Source organism: Myxocyprinus asiaticus, chromosome 25 (genome assembly GCF_019703515.2).
Source record: "Myxocyprinus asiaticus isolate MX2 ecotype Aquarium Trade chromosome 25, UBuf_Myxa_2, whole genome shotgun sequence".
Lineage (NCBI taxonomy): Eukaryota > Metazoa > Chordata > Actinopteri > Cypriniformes > Catostomidae > Myxocyprinus > Myxocyprinus asiaticus.
In genome coordinates this window covers 10247201-10265153 of record NC_059368.1, presented here as the reverse complement: position 1 = coordinate 10265153, position 17953 = coordinate 10247201, and the positions used below count along the sequence as shown (strand labels likewise).

The following is a 17953-nucleotide window of genomic DNA, read 5'->3' as shown; positions in this document are numbered from 1 at the left end:
CCTCCTTTTACTTGCTACCAGTTCGACTAGAACAGGGAGACTTGTTTGTAAACAATCACTAGTATTGTTTTGCAATCCCATTTGGTGAGAAGCAGATACCGAATGTCAAAATGTCCCTGTATATTCATCATAAGTGGCCTTCTTTTGCTAGGTGCTGACTGAAGAGTGTTTTGGACCTATCACCACGGAAACTGCAATGGCCAAGGAATCCTATTACGCTGACGACTACCACCAGCAGCACCTTAGCAAGAACCCTAATGGATACTGTGGACTGGGCGGCACTGGGATCTCCTGTCAATAGGGCTGAAGAGTAACAATTAGCACACTTCTCCTGTCCTCTGATTGGACAAATCTATATTAACCTGCCTTATCTGAAACAATCACCACTGCAATTCTTAGGCCTATGGGTCAATGTTGGGTAGAAATAAAATTGTTGTAATGCCACTGTAGATTAAAAACATTTCATTTGCCTTTTTGTATCTGTGCATGTGTGTTTTCTGGTGTGATACACACTCTGCAGGGAGTAAGCATTTTTTTCAGGCTCCCTTTAGTTTGGCATGGTTGGGGGTGAGTTGCACTGTACCATGGGCATGGCTTCTGTACTGTATATATCCTGGGTGAATAGAACGTGGCTATTGTGCTATCTATCTATCTATCTATCTATCTAAATGTATCTGTCATTCTGTCTGTATACAAACATTCACTTCAGCATAACTCAAGCTCTGTTTTTAAAAGATAGACACATTCATTTTTATGTCAGGCAACATGTGTGTTTGTGTGTTCTACAGTACATCCATCTGTCTATTCCATTCCCAATACATATCTATTAATCCCTCCATCTGTTGCTACCTATGTGTTTCCTTCTATCTTAGCAGCACAAACAAGCGTCCTCGTACCTTTCTTAAAGTGTCGCTTCACATTTCATCTCCTCAATTAAAGAGGACTAAGGTCCCACACAAACAAACAGGCCCCTAAATTCTCACAGCAAATCTGATTCTGCTTCATAAGGGATACTGCGGAAAAACTGAGGTCCTTTATGGATGGCACAGACAACTCTGCATTAACAAAGTGTAGCTCTGCCCATCAAAATAATTTAGCTGTCTTACTATTGTTTAAATAGAAAAACAGAAATCAAAAACTCTATAAGAGCTGAGGATTGTTTTTAAAAGAAAACAGGGATTTGGATTTCACAGCATGAGTAGGTACTAGAAGAGCAATTGGTGTTATGGTGAGATTGAGGGCAAGGGCGGTTTTGGCTAATATTCTGAGCAGGTGGTTACCGTTCCATGCACCTATTCCTCTGCCACTCTGAAAGAGCCTCCCTTGGCAATGCTGGCACTGATGCTTAGGAACCTGGCCTGGCACAGCTTCTAACAGGCTGCTGTACTCAGTACTGCTGTGAAATGAGGACGCTCCGTGACGCACGCAATTTGGCCCTCTAACCTGGAACTTGAACACACACCTTGTTCACTTTTACAAGCCAAGTAAGTGGCATCACGAAAGCCTAATAAATTTGGAAAGGCAACAATTACATCGAAATACAATGGAAATACATTAAAATGAGACATTTACCCCTTAATTGTTACCTAGTCTTAATGGTACAGAAACACGTGAAATTTTGCTAAAATTATTTAAAATAGGAGTTTTCTGTTTCACATTTTATTTGCAGTTAACAGTAACCACAGAAACAGATACCAAGACTGACATCTCTTGGTGGGTAGTGAAATAGCATCTCCAGTCATTCTCAGCAAAATGCATGAAATTACTGGCAAGTTGAGAGGTTTATTTCTACTAAGGTGACGTCTTAGTTTTAAGGTTTAATTTGAGCTCTTCTAAATAAAATAATTTTTACAATTGAAACTTGAGATATTTCGTTGTAAAAATAAACAAATTGGGGTATGCTTGGTGGTTAATGCATGTTTTTTTCTCGTATAGAAATAAAACAAGTAAACACCTTTATTATTTAGCGATTTATACGTTTTGGTGAATCTCCCCTTTAAATACACAGGTGATTAGTTATATATATATATATATATATATATATATATATATATATATATATATATATATATATATATATATATATAAACCTAAAAATAACCATTAGAGAACAATTTTTAATTGTCCCACAAAAACCTCCCTGCAACGTTCTTGGAACATTAGTTTATGGTTTTATATATATATATATATATATATATATATATATATATATATATATATATATATATATATATATATATAACCTAAAGAAAACGTTCCTAGAACCTTAGGAATTGACAACTTGCACAACTGCTTCCGCGTTCTATGTAGTGCGGCTCAGGCGTTTCCGGTTACAGCGTTCAGGGCGCCTGCGTGCAGATATTTATTAATGGGAAAGCAGATTATATATATATATATATTTTTTTTAGGTCTGACAATTGATTAAATCAATAAATCATATTTCTGACGCTAACGTGACGTCTCAGTTTTACAATTAGCTGAAATTTGCTTCTAAATATATTGTTTCCTTTCCAAATGTAGCTAAACTCAGCTCCTGAATAATAAATCAAACATGTTTGTATAACCTGCAACAGTCTGGCCATCTCATTAACACGCATTTCATTCATTGATGATATTTCATACCAGCTGAGATTCAACGATAAATTCCACCATACAACGATTGCAAATGACTTTTCTTTGGATAAATGTCCCAGATGTATTTATTTATAAATGCATTAGCTGTTATCTTACTCTGACCATGCTTTAAAAATCACTCAGAACAGACTGAAGCAGTTATATGATCAAATTAGATAAATAAATGCGCTAAAATATATTTAACCACACTACATATATTTAATCTGTTTCAAACATTATAACTTATTATCTTTAGCAGCTCTTACTTATGCATTTCAACATTTATTGATAACAGTACTTTTCAGTGAAACAGTGACACAAAGATTAAAACGCACGCATCTTTCTTGTTGATTAATTCAAAGAGCGCCGCTGGTGCCGACACTCTTTTGTCTCCTTCCACCGTTTGTCATTTGCGTTTCGAGCTGGTCTGTCTGCTACAGACCTCCGTGTGTACAAGCTGTACACGGTAATGTTCAGAATATTTCTTCTCCTATCTCTGAAAAGATCCATACTTTAAAATACTCTTTTGAACACTCATTTTAAGTGGTGTTTCAGGACTTAGGCAACTAGGGCGCATGTAAATACGTTTAATCAGAAACTAGCCCACCGCACTATTTCAAAGCGGAAGTACGTCATTAGGCTCAATGCAAGTAGTCTAACGTTAGGTGAGCATACTGTGTTTACTGGGAAGGTATAAATATATTAAAATATTAAGTCATTTTTATCAGATTCTCTAGGAATGTCACTGCTGAGCCACATAACCCACTGTGTCAGGAAAAAAGGTGTATCTGCTTTCAAATTAATATTCCAAATGTTGCTCCGTGTAGTCAATTTCTGTCCACTTGGGGGGCAGTAAATCAACCTGTCAACAATTATCTCTGTCATGGCATTATGAGATTGTCTCAGATTCTACTTTGACATTTAAATACTTACGTTATTTATACCCAGCTAGGAAGGATATTGTCCACCAAAGTAATGTACCATTCCATATGACCTCAACATACCACTAATAACATATTTTCAAACACAATTTTAGTGGCAGGTCGTGTTCAAGGACTTCTGACCCTCTAAAAATACTTTCCTAAAAACTTTTCTCAACAATGAGTCACAGTCCAGAAGTGGCATCATGAAACTAACTTCACATGGCTGGCTGTGAACTCCTAGACAAGGGTTATGGAATGGAAAACATCTTTCAGTAGAACTACATCATTATGTCGTCAGAGCGCGAGACCTCGTGGCGGCTGACAGAGTTTGAGAACGCGCCCTTTTCACGGGTTTTGCGTCAGCATCGACCTAAAAAACTAACCGAGGACGCGTTTGTGAGAAGAAGAATAACAAAACGTCTCGTCAGTTTTAAAGAGAAGAGAGAAACGCTGCTTGGAGACTATTTGTGGCAAATAATTTAACGCTGACCGTTCTTTGTTTACGCAATGTAATAACAACATCACATTCGACCACTCAATTCCTGCTGCATTAGGCCTGCTCTTGATGGCTGTTGTGTTCACTGACTGGAGTCTTGAAGGGAAAGTAGAGATTTATGTCTTTCTATGACATGCCTGTTAATTGATTTGCATTTGCTACACCATGACTCTTATAACAATTTGTAAAAGAAAAAAAAAAAAAAGTTTTATATTTTTTAGCCAGTAATTTTGTAAATGTCCAAATTCATAGCTTGACAAAAAAGTACTGTTGAGGTATCATGGTACAGTGATGGTATCAGACAGTAATACCATGTTATTGAGTGATTACCATATTCATGTACTAAGTCGTATCATATTTTATATATTTTACCTTCACCACGTGGTATTTTCACAGACTTCAAATACTATTTTGGAACATGAGTGTATGTCCAAATGATGAAATTAACATGGCATCAAGTCAACAAAACAGTGGTTGTAACATGGTACTTTGTTAGTGCACTAAAATATTTTAAAATACATTTTAAACCAAGTCATCAGACCACACCGGAGGCTTAAAACCAAACTTTTTTTTTAATACTAACAAAGAATCATCTCAACTACTTGTACATGGCTACCATGAATATTTGTACAAAAATGCAGTAAAAATATTATTGATTAATATATACAGATATGTCTCCTTTAGTGTCGGCAGGCAGGACATGTAGATGACAAGTACACCAATGGTCTTGCACAAGTAATACACAATACAGATATTGTTTCCCAACATCAGTGACATTAACTCCAGATCAAAGACTTTAAGAACAGATAATATTATGTCTTTGGGAGTACATGAGAAAAAGAAAAAAAAAGGAAATAGTTACTGTGTACAGTCATGTGAATAAGAAAGTGCAATACAGAACAATACAAAAATCTTAAATTACATGACAGTAAGGAAGGCTGGCAGCATGTGAGACTGCAACAGAATTTGTAGATCATGAGAAGAGTCTATGGGAAGAGCTGATCAAAAGAGAAGGCAAAACGAAATGGAAGGGGAAAGTCCAAGGCAGTGGACAGTAGGTGTCGGTTATGTTATATTGCTCTCGTCCCTTTCTTTTATACATTTATCATATTTACATGTTCTGATCCAATATCTGTTGGTTTTAGGTTCCTCTAACACAAGCCGGCCAGAGTGTGCATTGCTAACCTGAACGTCACTTAAATTGTAAGCGCTAAATCAAATAAGGCTTGAGGTTGCAGTAGCATAATGAAAGAGCTGTGCCACAATGCAGATTGTGATGTCATAATAGAACAGTAAGTACCCTGTTTCCAGATCTGCTTCAGTAAAACTGCAAAGTGTGAACACAGTGGGATGGGATATATTACTTCTACATTCTTTCAGGCTAAAGGACACTGACAAATAACTGGCAACCCAACAGCATTTTGACTGAAGGAGCGATCCGACAGATTTGGGGAAACATGATGAACAGATTAGGAAAGTCGACACTGTGGCTACCACCCTTAACACATCATGCACACTGAACAACAGACACGTAAGCCTGATAACCTCCTTAAAGTTACAAAACCAACATACTCATGTACATAATACTTAAGCGTTGTGTGTCAATCAAATCACAGTAATCACACATCACAGTGTTGATGTATCGTCTGGGATAGGAGTCATTTATAGTCTTGAAGAAGTTTAAAATAATTAAATATACAACCTTTATACTGTAAATAACAACTGTTTTCTTAGTCTGATGCTTTTTGTGGTGTGTTTGCTGACTACATGGGTTGTATAGTACTTTTGTGTCTCAGATCTATCGCTATATATTTTGCAGAGCTGACAGAGGTACATGCTTTCATGTATGTACTGTGGTTACATAAATCTATATATTTATTTTAGATAATCCGTAAATGATGTAGGCACACTAAAAGATATTTGTTGAAAAAGAAAAGTTGATATCACCCTCCTTTCTAACATTTGCTATTTGTGACCCACTGTGTAATAGCACTTGGAAGATCTGTCTTACTCAAACTTAATAACCAAATGTAACAGCATCATGCATTTTTTTTTCTTTTTTTTTTACATGAACTTGCGCGTGAATGAAATCTCACAGACTACGAGGAAACCCATTAATGGATGTAATCTGACAACTACATTTAACTCTAGAAACAAGTAAACATGCACATCACAGACATCATTAAATTATATTTGATTGCTAATTGATGCTTCATCTGTAATGAGTGTTTACGCAAATAAAAAGTTATTTAGTCATTTATCGGTTTCCCTCTGAAAAGGGCATCAGGGATCAAACACATAATAAAAGATTCGCACTGAGGAGAAGTCATAGAAGAAGCAACTCACGTAGGTTCTGTGGAAAGGTGCATGGGTATATAATAAAAATTTCAGCTCACTGTTGGAAAGAAAGCATCGTTTGTTTGTGAGAACATTGTCGGCAAGACACACGGACAATTATACAGCAGGAAATAAAAACAAAATACAGTTTGCTACCAGAACATGCACTGGCAAGATGGGAATGGTTCCTGTAGTTGAATGCAATCTTTGCTACGCAAGGTCAATAATATAACACACTAGGTTTATTGGACAAACAATCGTTAGGCAATATATGTTTCTAAGGGTTTTTGTGCCACATGCAGCGCTGGTGTTTGGCCACATTTAGTGGCTAGCATGCCCTTATGTAGATCGTACTATTAATGGCTTTCTGGGTACAAATGGTAGTTGTGGTGTAAAAGCAAAGCCAAATGGCCAGCTATCAGCCAACAGGCACATCTGACACTAGCATGTGCCACGGCCCAGGAGCCAATCGGAGACGTAGGAGAGAGAGCCAGGATGGGTACATGCTGCCTCTAACTGGTGGCCAGCTGACATTACAGTAAGATTGAGAGAGAGGGACAAAGAGCGGGCAGATTTAACACAGAGTATTGCCAACATAAAAAACATTATGACAGTACAGTGAGGATTGCATATACACCGAACAGCCACAACATTAAAACCACCTGCCTAATATTGTGTAGGTCCCCCTCGTGCTGCCAAAACAGCGCCAACCCGCATCTCAGAATAGCATTCTGAGATGATATTCTTCTTACCACAGTTGTACAGAGCGGTTATCTGAGTTACCATAGACTTTGTCAGTTCAAACCAGTCTGGCCATTCTCTGTTGACCTCTCTCATCAACAAGGCATTTCCGTCCACAGAACTGCCGCTCACTGGATGTTTTTTGTTTTTGGCACCATTCAGAGTAAATTCTCTTGTGTGTGAAAATCCCAGGAGATCAGCAGTTACAGAAATACTCAAACCAGCCTGTCTGGCACACAACAATCTCTAGAGTTTACTCAGAATGCTGCCAAAAACAAAAAACATCCAGTGAGCGGCAGTTCTGTGGATGGAAATGCCTTGTTGATGAGAGAGGTCAACAGAGAATGGCCAGTCTGGTTCGAACTGACAAAGTCTACGGTAACTCAGATAACTGCTCTGTACAGTTGTGGTGAGAAGAATATCATCTCAGAAATTTATTCTGAGATGCGGGTTGGTGCTGTTGTGGCAGCACGAGGGGGACTTACACAATATTAGGCAGGTGGTTTTAATGTTGTGGCTGATTGTTGTATGTGGGCTGAACACGAAACACGGATCAGAGTCCCCGAGACCCTGGTTGTTTGCTTGACATGGTTAGGAGGAAGGGTTACAGAGGTGCTGTTATGGAGATGGGAAGGGTACAAATCCTCCTGACTCTCTATTGGACCTGTAGAGTTCAGTTTGAGACAGGCAGGTCTGGGCGTCGGGTCTGGATGATTTTTGGTTTAGGGTTGTTCTTTGGTTCCTCCTCCTCGTCTGTGTCGCTGTCACAAACGTGGACCACCACGCTGGGCGTAGACTCTGTGCCGGCATGAAGCTCAAATTTCTCACCTGTGTGTAGAGAGAAGGATTTATCATTCTACTAAACCTCATGAGCTATAAGAGGCCTTTGAAACTCCACATCTTTTTGTACATTGAAGGACCATGCCATTTACAAGTGGTCTTATGTTGTATTCTGTTCAACTTGGAAAGTTGTGAATTTTCAAAATCCTACTTGTCTACAAATGAAAATTTTCTTTGCCACTGTCACCTTTGACTTGGGTAAGCTTCACATTTCTATCTTAACCCTCCAAAATTTAGCCCTATTCACATCCATTGTAAATGCCTCAGTATAACCTCAATTTTTTTTAAGAAAAGGAGGGGAGTCAACATTATGCCACTAATGCGGTCGATTGAGCTGAACTTTTATTGAACTCGGAATATTAATTTAAGACACTATTCTCTGTAAAGCTGCTTTAAAACAAAATGTTTTATGAAAAGGACTGTACAAATAAAACAGACTTGACTTGGCATCACAATACAACACTACCCCATATCAGACTTCCAACTTGGAAACTCAGCGGAAATTTACAACCCTGACTTCACTGAGATGCGGGTAAACGATCTGATATCACGCGATGATGAACAAACAGAATTTAAAATTGGTACAAAACAGGCATTACATTTTAGCTAGCCTCCTATATAATGTTTTATTTTATGGAAGGAGACGTCTGTGAACAAATTTGGTTACTCATTCGATATTTGTGCAATACATGACTATGTACTGTTTGTCAATAACCCGTAATACGCTTCCCTCGTGTCGTTCCAAACCCTTTCTTACACAATAAGTGCACAAATGTTATTTTCCTATTAAAAACATGGTTAGTTTTAGGGTTTGGGTAAGGGGTTAGACTGTAGGGTTCGATTTAGGTTTGCGTTAGTGTTTAGACTTAAACCTTAACATCATTCGTTGGTTTGTTTATTTTTCTCTGTGGGAGTACAAGTTGTATGTGTTTGTGCAAGCCAACTTGTTTGGTCATCTCGTACTATTATTTCAAGCAGGGACGTGCTCAGGGTAATGGCTCAGTGGCCCAAGCCACTGCCCATTTGCCCTCCTGTGCTGAGGTGCCCCTCTGGAGAAAGAAATGATATTTGCAAATATTCACTTTGCAGGCACTTTTTATCCACAGCGTCAAAGCGATTAAGACATGATGAATAGTAAAACACTTTCTGAATTTTTTTTTTATTGTTTGTTTATGCAAACATGCACTAGATGACAGTCTTTGACTGTTCCATCACGTCTCTTGTTTTGCAAAGCAGCAGATCAGGAGCGACCGGGGGAGGGGTGGTTGAGACTTGATCGGGTCCAAATGCATTAAAAAAAATGCACATTAATTAGTATTGAAATTGCTTGAGCGGGCCCAAATGCGTTAAAAACATGCATTAGTTCATAAGGTGAACAATCAGATAGCAGAACTAACGTACGTTCCTAAAAAAAATTATACTTTTCTTTCCTTTTGTTGTTATTTAAACTTAAATGTGGTCTGTCCAATTACTACAATTGCTTCACAGCTAAATCATAAATTTATAATGGAATAATAAAAGAATAATAAAGTGAGCCTTTAAACTTTTGCCGAACTGAATATGTGAAGCAAGCTGTTTTCTACCATTTTGGTGTATTTAAGTATACATGCATATATATAAAGCCTATGTCAGTCCTATACAGTTGATAAAAGTGATAATAACACTTAACCCTTGTGCAACCTTAGGGACATTTTTGTCTTTTTCATTTTTGTTTTTTCGATCATTTTTGGTGTTAATGCCAAAAATGTGTGTATTTTGGGGGGAATTTTGATATTTCAACCTCAGATCCTATAATTCATCTATAATACACTGTGTACACAAAATAGTTACACTCAGGACCTTAAGGACAAAAATGTCCCCATTGAGACTCATTAAAACTGCAGTGCCATTAAAGCATAAAATCATGAATTCTATGATATTATGCTTTCATTCCGGAGCCCTGGCTTCAGAATTTACATTTTGTATATTTTCCACCAGATGGTGCCATTTTTCTCATGTTTAGCCTATGGAGCAAATACATGTTTTTTTCTCTCCCTATTTTCTGTTTGCTGTATTATAGAGCACTGCAGGCCAGTTGAATAAATGATGAAGCTAAAATTGTGTGGGTGTGTTGGTATGGATGTCAGAGTGTGTTTTGTATGTGTGTATTGAGAAATTTGTGTGTATGTGTGTATGTAAAACAACAACAGTGGAATTATATAAACAAACTGCCATTTAAAGGGTTAAAATCCTGAAAATGGATGAATATTTGGTAGTTATGATCAGGACTGATGTTGGTTAAAAAAAGTCAGTGAAAGTGGAAAATAATATTAATATATAATATTTTTATGGCAGTTTTTTGACACGGACATTTTTGTCCTCTAAGGACCTCTGAGTAACTTTTTTTTATTGACGCACAAGTGTTAAGTAACCTTGGAATTTAACTGCATAATGTTAAATAACACCAGGTCTGCATATCAGGCATCACATTATGCTGTGCATTTTGTATATGTTCAAATTGTGCATTGCACACTGTTTATACAGGGTTTCCGTGGGTCTTAAAAAGTCTTAATTCTCCCTTCCACAAATTAAGACCTTAAAAAGGCCTTAAATCGGAGTAACAAGTCTTAAATTCATAAGGTCATGGCATTGAATGTTGCATGAGGGAGTGTTTTTGTCGTTGCGTTGACCAGACGTCCTGTTTTTAAGAGGTGTTTCCCGGTGTCTCAACAATTCTCTACAAAGGGGATTACGTATTTAAAATTCAAAATATAAGTATAATTGGAAATTAGAATACAGTTACATTCAAAAAGTATTTTGATTATTGAAGAGATTTTATTGTCATTTGTTTCATTTAATATTTAGTCCTTTCAGATGGAAAACATTTATACATATAAATGATGCGATCCAAAGTGCATTTGAACAGCGGTGAAACACTTTCTTATGATGTGTTACATTCATATGAGCAGACAGAGAAGTAAGTTTGAAGTAAGTTATAATATCTAAAAATCCTTAAAACAAGATCAGTTTGATTTATCTTGTTTTAGAAACAACACTGCATAAGATATTTAGGTTTTTCAGAGAATGTATTTTTAACGTGTATTTTGTCTTACTGTACTGGCAGAGTTTTTATAGTCAAAACAAGTGAAAAAATCTACCAGTGCTGAAGAAGTAATCCAAAGTATTTAGAATACGTTACTGACCTTGAGTAATCTAACGGAATACATTACAAATGACATTTTACAGCATGTATTCTGTAATCTGTAGTGGAATACATTTCAAAAGTAACCCTCCCAACCCTGTCTCTGGTATTGTTCACAGAGAAAAGAAGCAATGTCGTTGCTTCGCACGTTGATTTGACGATTCTTTCATTCTAGTCTTTCAGCAAATCCGCTTAAATGTATCTGGTTACCATTGCAATGACGTCATGCGCTTGGCGCTCGTGCTCTTTGTAGTCAACGCAAGAAGAAATGCACAAATAAAAATACATTTTCAACAACCAGCTGAAAGAGGCCGATCCATTTCTGCGTGCAACACGTGAAAGCGAGGTGTTTTACTGTCACTGTGAAGGTTCACTTCCCCACGAGCAAAATCAGACAATGTCACGTTCAGACAGCTACACTGCACTTTTTATGTAGTACAAGCACTTAAATGTATAGATGTGGGCAATGTGTTTTGAATTTTAGGTTCTAATGTTGTGAATTTTGTGTTAAAATGTGTACCTGACATGACAAGTAATTTCATAATAACACATCCAATATTACATCATATGGATAGAATAGGCTACATGGAATTTGTCCATTTAAAAAAAGCTAAAATGTGGTTAAATCGTGAAAAACAAAATCCAAAATAAAATAAATAAATAAAACTTATCACAAACTACATAGCCTATACAGTTAAGTGCAGAAGTTTGCATACCTCTTTTGTTTTTATAAGTTTTCACACCCCTTTCTGAATGTATACAAATATAAGACATAAAAGATTGTTTTTTACGTAGTACTGCCCTTCAAATGCTATATAGCACACAATTTACTCGAATATACACAAGTCATCCTGTTCAAAAGTTTGCATCCGCTTGGTTCTTCTTGTGTTGCCTTCTTGAGCATCATTTAATGTTTGTTCCTTTTGTAATGGTTGTGTTTGAGTCCATCAATTGTCCTAAGTGTCAAAAGCTGGATGTCAAAATCATATAGCCATGGTTGGGAAGAACTCAAGTGTGCAGAAGATGCTGGGAAACCAAAGAATGTACAGTAGCTGGGGGATGTTTCTTAAGAAAAGTGGGCAGCTTCAGGACAAAGCAGGGACTCATGAACAATTATTACACAAACAGTCATTGATCATTGAGAAAGCAACACACCATATTAAGAACCAATGGAATGTAAACTTTTGAACAGGATAATTTGTTTGAATTCAGTTGCTATTTTGTCTTGTGGAATATATGTGAGTATCTGGTATGTCAAATAGTTTCTTTAGTGCGGTACTAAACAATTTTTATGATCCTTAATTTTTTTGTTTTAATTTTTTTTTTTAACTATAATGCATTTCCTCTCCCCCCCTAATTTCAGCACCACACAGCTTAGATTAGATCCCTAAATATTAATTGTACAGTATAGAGTAGGTGGCAGTAAATGCTGCTTCATCTGTCAGTAAGTGAGACAGCAGTGTAGTAGAGGAATATAACTGATACAATGGGTCTGATCAGAAGGTTAAAGTTATTTCCACATTCTGGTGGTTGTGAGCAGAGGTATTCAAGCCTTAAGATCCTTTTTAAAAAAAAAAAAAAAATGAGTTTAAAAGTAATAGAGATCTATTGAAAGTTGCATTTTTAAACTTTGAAGTGTTGCTATAAATATGACTCTTCATGTGCTCCCTAGACATTTACATTTAGAGAACATATTGGTGTATTGTGTTCCCTTCAATTTATTCCTTACATTTTCTGTAGTTGGTCTTAAAAAGGTCTTAAATTTAGCTTTCTAAAACCTGCAGAAACCCTGTTTATAGTACCACACTTTCACAAAAAAGAAGATGAGACAGAAAGAGAAAGAGCGGAAGGAGGCTGCTAAAGGGAATGTTTCTTTAGAAAGCCGGATTCAAAACATCAGCAAGCAAGCAGGTGAATCACATGATGAAACTATATGGGAGAAAGTAATGTATAACTTTGTGTTTCCAAGTAAAGCATATTTTAAGTACTAAAATTAAAATGACTTTACAGATATTTTTTTTTCATATATATATATACATTATTTTTACATGAGTTCTGTATTTAGCATTTTAATATATAGACAATACTATTACAATCACAAGGCATCAGGTCAGAGAGTGAGTGAAAGTGTTCTGAGCATCAGGAGTCAGGGATACTGGTGAGAGGATTTAAGTGAGTGTAAAGGGACATAATCCTAAGAGTTTGATAAGGAGCAAGATAGACATTGCCATCTTAGAATGGAACATGAGTTTTAACAGCAACAAAAACAGTAGTAGTATTAGCATGAAGCCTAATTATTAACAATATGACTTTGAAATGTTTGTTAATCATTCTCTGTAACTGGGTGCCCTTTTTTCAGTTTGAGCCACTGCCACTCAAAATGTCTGTGCACAGCCCTGATGTCAAGAGACCAGGTTGGCAGCACATGTACAGAGGCATACATGGTAAACAATGACTTTAAGAAAATAAAATGCATTGATAAGTAATTTTTTTTACATTATAAGTTACATTTCTAAATCATACACATGCAAAACTAACATTGCCATTTTGTTTCTTCATAGGTCATCATCAAGCCTCAGACAATGGAATGCTAAAAAGTCTGAGATATCAAGTAGTTATTGCCGATGTTATGTCTGACTTTGGAATGCAGCATTATATAGTAATTTCTCCTGCAATACTAAAAATAAGACCTAGATGGAGCTCTCTCTCCAGACCTCAGTGTGAGTCATTGGTGGATATTTTAGGATGGTTGCAACTGCAGTTTTAGCCAGAAAAACAAAAAAAACAACCCTGCAATGATCGATAGCATTTTTACTCTTACACAGAATCCAGTGGAAAAAGTCAGACTGCTACTCCATATCCAATACTAATGTGAAACGATCTGTAAAACTACCAGAATGGAGCTCTGTCCACCTTTCAATCAACAGAGCCTGTCAGTCAGAGCGGTCTGCAGGGGTTTCCATGTTTCAGGTAATTAAATCTAGAACCTCACACATTCACTCACTATTTCTCAGAGATATGCTGCTTTTCTATGTACATCTCTCTCCATTCTGGCTGCACAAGGGCTGAGAAGAGTGTAAATATTTGAAATGTGCTGGCCGAATACGCTGTGTGTGTATGTGTGTTTGCATGATGGGAGCTGAATCAAAGTTTACCACTATGCCCTTGGGCGGCTTGAGTGTGCAGTGCATTGTGATTGCCTAGAGGATCTAGCCCACTCTAATGGCCCTCTTATCTTGATCTCCCTGTAAGTCTTTGCCTTGCACAATCTCTCTCGCTTTCTTTTTTTCTTGCTTTCATTCATTCCTGTCCTGTGCTCTCATTCTTATTTTCAAGCACACAAACACACATCAAAACCGGTTTCTGACTGTTTTGACCTAATTCTGCTTTCAGTTAAGCATCATGTTTCATTTATTCGAAACACACGCGCTCAAACAATTCCACTGCCATGTTCCTACAAATTTACAATCCATTCCTCTCTCACATTCCTCTTCTCTTTCCTTTTCTGCACTGTGCTCTCTTCCCTAGTCTCCCAAGGTCTCAGCCTCTCTCCGAACCTGGGCATGACGTCAATCCTGCATATTGGCATCAAGGGTCAGACAGTCAGAGAGAGAGGCAGAGAGAGAAAGAGAGAGTAATCAAGCTCATTACTGCAGAGATGAAGCAAAAAATGAAGTCTTGAAAAGTCTTCCTAGACCTTCATCGTCATCTTTACAAATCCTACTATAGGATTTGATTTATGTATTTGGCAGATATTTTAATCCAAAGTGACTTACAGTACATTCCAGGTATAAATTTAATCAGTTTGCATGTTCCCTGGGAATCGAAACGCATGACCTCGGCATTGCTTGTGCCATGTACTACCAACTGAGCTACCAACCCTGCTATAAAGACTGTATAAACGGTCACCAGTGTTGTGTTTTGGGCGCTGGTGTCCCCACTACGCTTCTTTACTAGCTTAACCAGCAAGACTTTCTTGGTCATCCAGCTTCACCAGAAAGACCATGCTGGTTGACCAGCTTCACCTTATTGCATGGGTTAGGTTAGACCTGCATCAAACTAGTAATAACTAGCGTAAAACAAATTGGAACAGCATAGAAATGTATTCTAAGCTGGCTTTTTTTTTTTTTTTAGCAAGGAATGTAAGGTTGTGCAGAATGTTTGTGGTAATGTAACTCATTCCAGATAACGCAAGAGGAGTTGCTAAATATAGCCGGCTCTTTATTAAAGCAGCAGTAATCTCACTGGCATGCAGAGCACATCTCACCAGTTCTATCCTCCAATTCATGAGCACCGCTCATCAAGAGCTGTGCGTGTGTGCATCACAAGCATGTACCATTGAAGACCTGTCATGTAAAAGAAAGGGGGCGAACAAATATGGCCGGGGAAAGGACAGATGGATTCTGTCTGCTTAGTGTGGATTCAGTGGGCCAGCACAGGGAAACGATGGGGGTATTTTTAGTGCATTCTTTCGAAAGAGGGGAAAAACACTTCACTTCCTTACATCCTTTAATCCTCCTCTCCAAAAACACAAATGACAGTTTCTGCATTCCTTAGCATCCATCCAAAAATAAACTCCTTATTTAAAAAGTGTAGCCCTTTAATGTGGGAACAGCATGGCACTGAACAAGCATGAGTGAACAAGGAAAGAGAACCAATCCGAACAGCACAGCTGCAGATTGAATAAAGCCAGTGAATGGATAATGACTCACACAAATTGCTGTGTATTTGGTGTCAGCCATCTGCCGTCATGATTGAAAATATCCCCAAATAAATAGTAAAAAAGTGACAAGCTATGCCGTGCAGTACTTCGATTGTGTCCCCTAGAAAATAGTTGTTAGCTAGTAACATTTGCCAGCCAATGAGTCAAACAGGTGATTAGCCTGAAGAGACAGAATGAAATATTTTAGAGTAGAGCATACTGAAACTATGAAAATGTAAATTTATTACAGAACTTTTCATGACTTTTGCAGACCCCATAAAATTGATGGCTTCTGTGTTGCTATATTTCCCCTTCAGCATATCGCGGTGCAGTTTTGTGGCCCGTTCTGCATAACGTGGTGGCCCATTTCAGCTTATTGTGGCCCATTCTGCCCCGTTTCGCGGCTGGCCCATCAGGAAAAGTCCCGGTTCTCCCGATGGCCAGTCCATCCCTGTTCACAGGTGTTCAAACAAAATGTTCTCATGTTTGTGTAGCTAAAAGAACCCTCTCTGGGCCCTGTACGCCCCACATGCTTGGCTCCAGGTCTCTTATCTTAGCGTCCACAGATGCAGCAGGAATATTTCATTAAGTGTTTTTGGTCTCTCAAGGTGAAACGGCTGGCAGTATGTGCCTTGTAAACAGAGCATGGGAACAACAAAAGCATTTTGCTTTAATGAGCTGGAGTGTGTACGTTGTGCATACGTGTATTGTTGTACTGTACAATTTTAGTGTGAGCCATGTGGATACACAGCCTCTCCAGTACAAAAGTGTGTATGGAAACAGAGTGGCAGTAACACACATTCACATATTTACCAATGGAAAATGCTTCTACAACAACCACAGTCATTATTGCTATCCGACAGCAGTCTAACACAGTCAAGGTTCCTGGGCTGAATGGGGTGTTTGTTTAGCTTGCCACATGGTTCCACTTGAGTGCTGTTGATTTTTCACCAGTTTGTACTGTCTCCTCTGTTCATTAATTGCATTCAAAAGTTTGTGGCATCAAAAAGTCAAAGCACGATTAATTTACGTAGCGATTCACTGAAGCACCGAAACAGATCTTATTTGATAACACATACTCAGCTTAAAACAGCCCAATGTGTTAGCTGGTCTCACTGATTGGCCAAGCTGGTTAGGCTGGTCTAGAAGCTAAGGAGACCAGCAAGACCAGAAATCCTCCCTTTTTTCAACAGGGTTATTTAAATGAATGGTTATTTAAATGAAAACGGGTTTGTATTTAGACTGAAATACACGATTCAGTGTGCTTTACATGCACCCTTTTATGTTGAGTCTACTTAAGTAATAAAAGGCCTTGTTTCCCTTGGTTCACTGCTGCTATTTGTTCATTTAGAATCCACTACCAGGCAATTAAGAGATGATCAATAATGATAATGTACAGTTGTACTGTAAATTCAGGGTTAATTGACACAAAATTGAATGTAGTAGCTTAAGGACTTAAGTAGGGAATTGTTTGTTAAATGATGCCAATCTGACCTCTGAGGTGTGATTTACCCATCCTGCATTATGGTTCAGTTTAATCAAATGAAAACATGCAGGAGAATCTTTATCCTCAGTCAATGTATGTAATTTATGTATTGCATTACTTTTGTTTAATTTTAGAAATGTGATGGAAACTGATGTGAGAAGTAAATTAAGTTATGTGTAGTTAAGGAATGATGTGACAAAGTAGCAAGAGCACAGGGCTGAAAACTGTAATGTTGACTATGAACCATCACCATTTTGCTCTTGAGTAAGGCATTTAAACCCAAAAGGTCCACTAGGATTGTACGTGTAATAATTGTAGGTTATTGTAAGTTGTTTACCAAGAACCTGCCAAACAAATACTAACTTATGAGTTACTCAGAAATGAAAATATGTAAATAATAAGTTCTTATCATTGTCATGTGTTATCATCAGCTCATCTGTTCCATCATGTGCTTGTTCCTGTACAGAAACTAAACAGGCAGAGCATGGTGCTTGCAACATGATGGTTGTGGGTCCAGTTCCCAGGTAGCATATAATTAATGTGTTGCATGTCACCTTGGATAACATTGTGTTTCCTAAAATTTTAAGTAATTTGTCAGTCCACACTGAAAGTTAAAATGCATGTGACTTGACAC

At 37.6% G+C, this 17953-nt stretch overlaps 1 protein-coding gene and 1 pseudogene across 2 annotated transcripts in view; one reads left to right on the top strand and one right to left on the bottom strand.

Moving 5' to 3' along the window:
* LOC127415596 (mitochondrial peptide methionine sulfoxide reductase-like) overlaps positions 1-826 on the top strand; it is a 30201-nt pseudogene extending 29375 nt beyond the window's left edge.
* A 6745-nt stretch (positions 827-7571) lies between these two features.
* LOC127416284 (calcipressin-2-like) overlaps positions 7572-17953 on the bottom strand; it is an 88665-nt gene continuing 78283 nt past the window's right edge. For both annotated transcript variants that reach the window (XM_051655543.1, XM_051655544.1), the window contains one exon: positions 7572-7938. In XM_051655543.1, the coding sequence (XP_051511503.1) occupies positions 7784-7938 (155 nt within the window). In that variant the 3' untranslated portion in view covers positions 7572-7783. The remainder of the gene's footprint in view (positions 7939-17953) is intronic.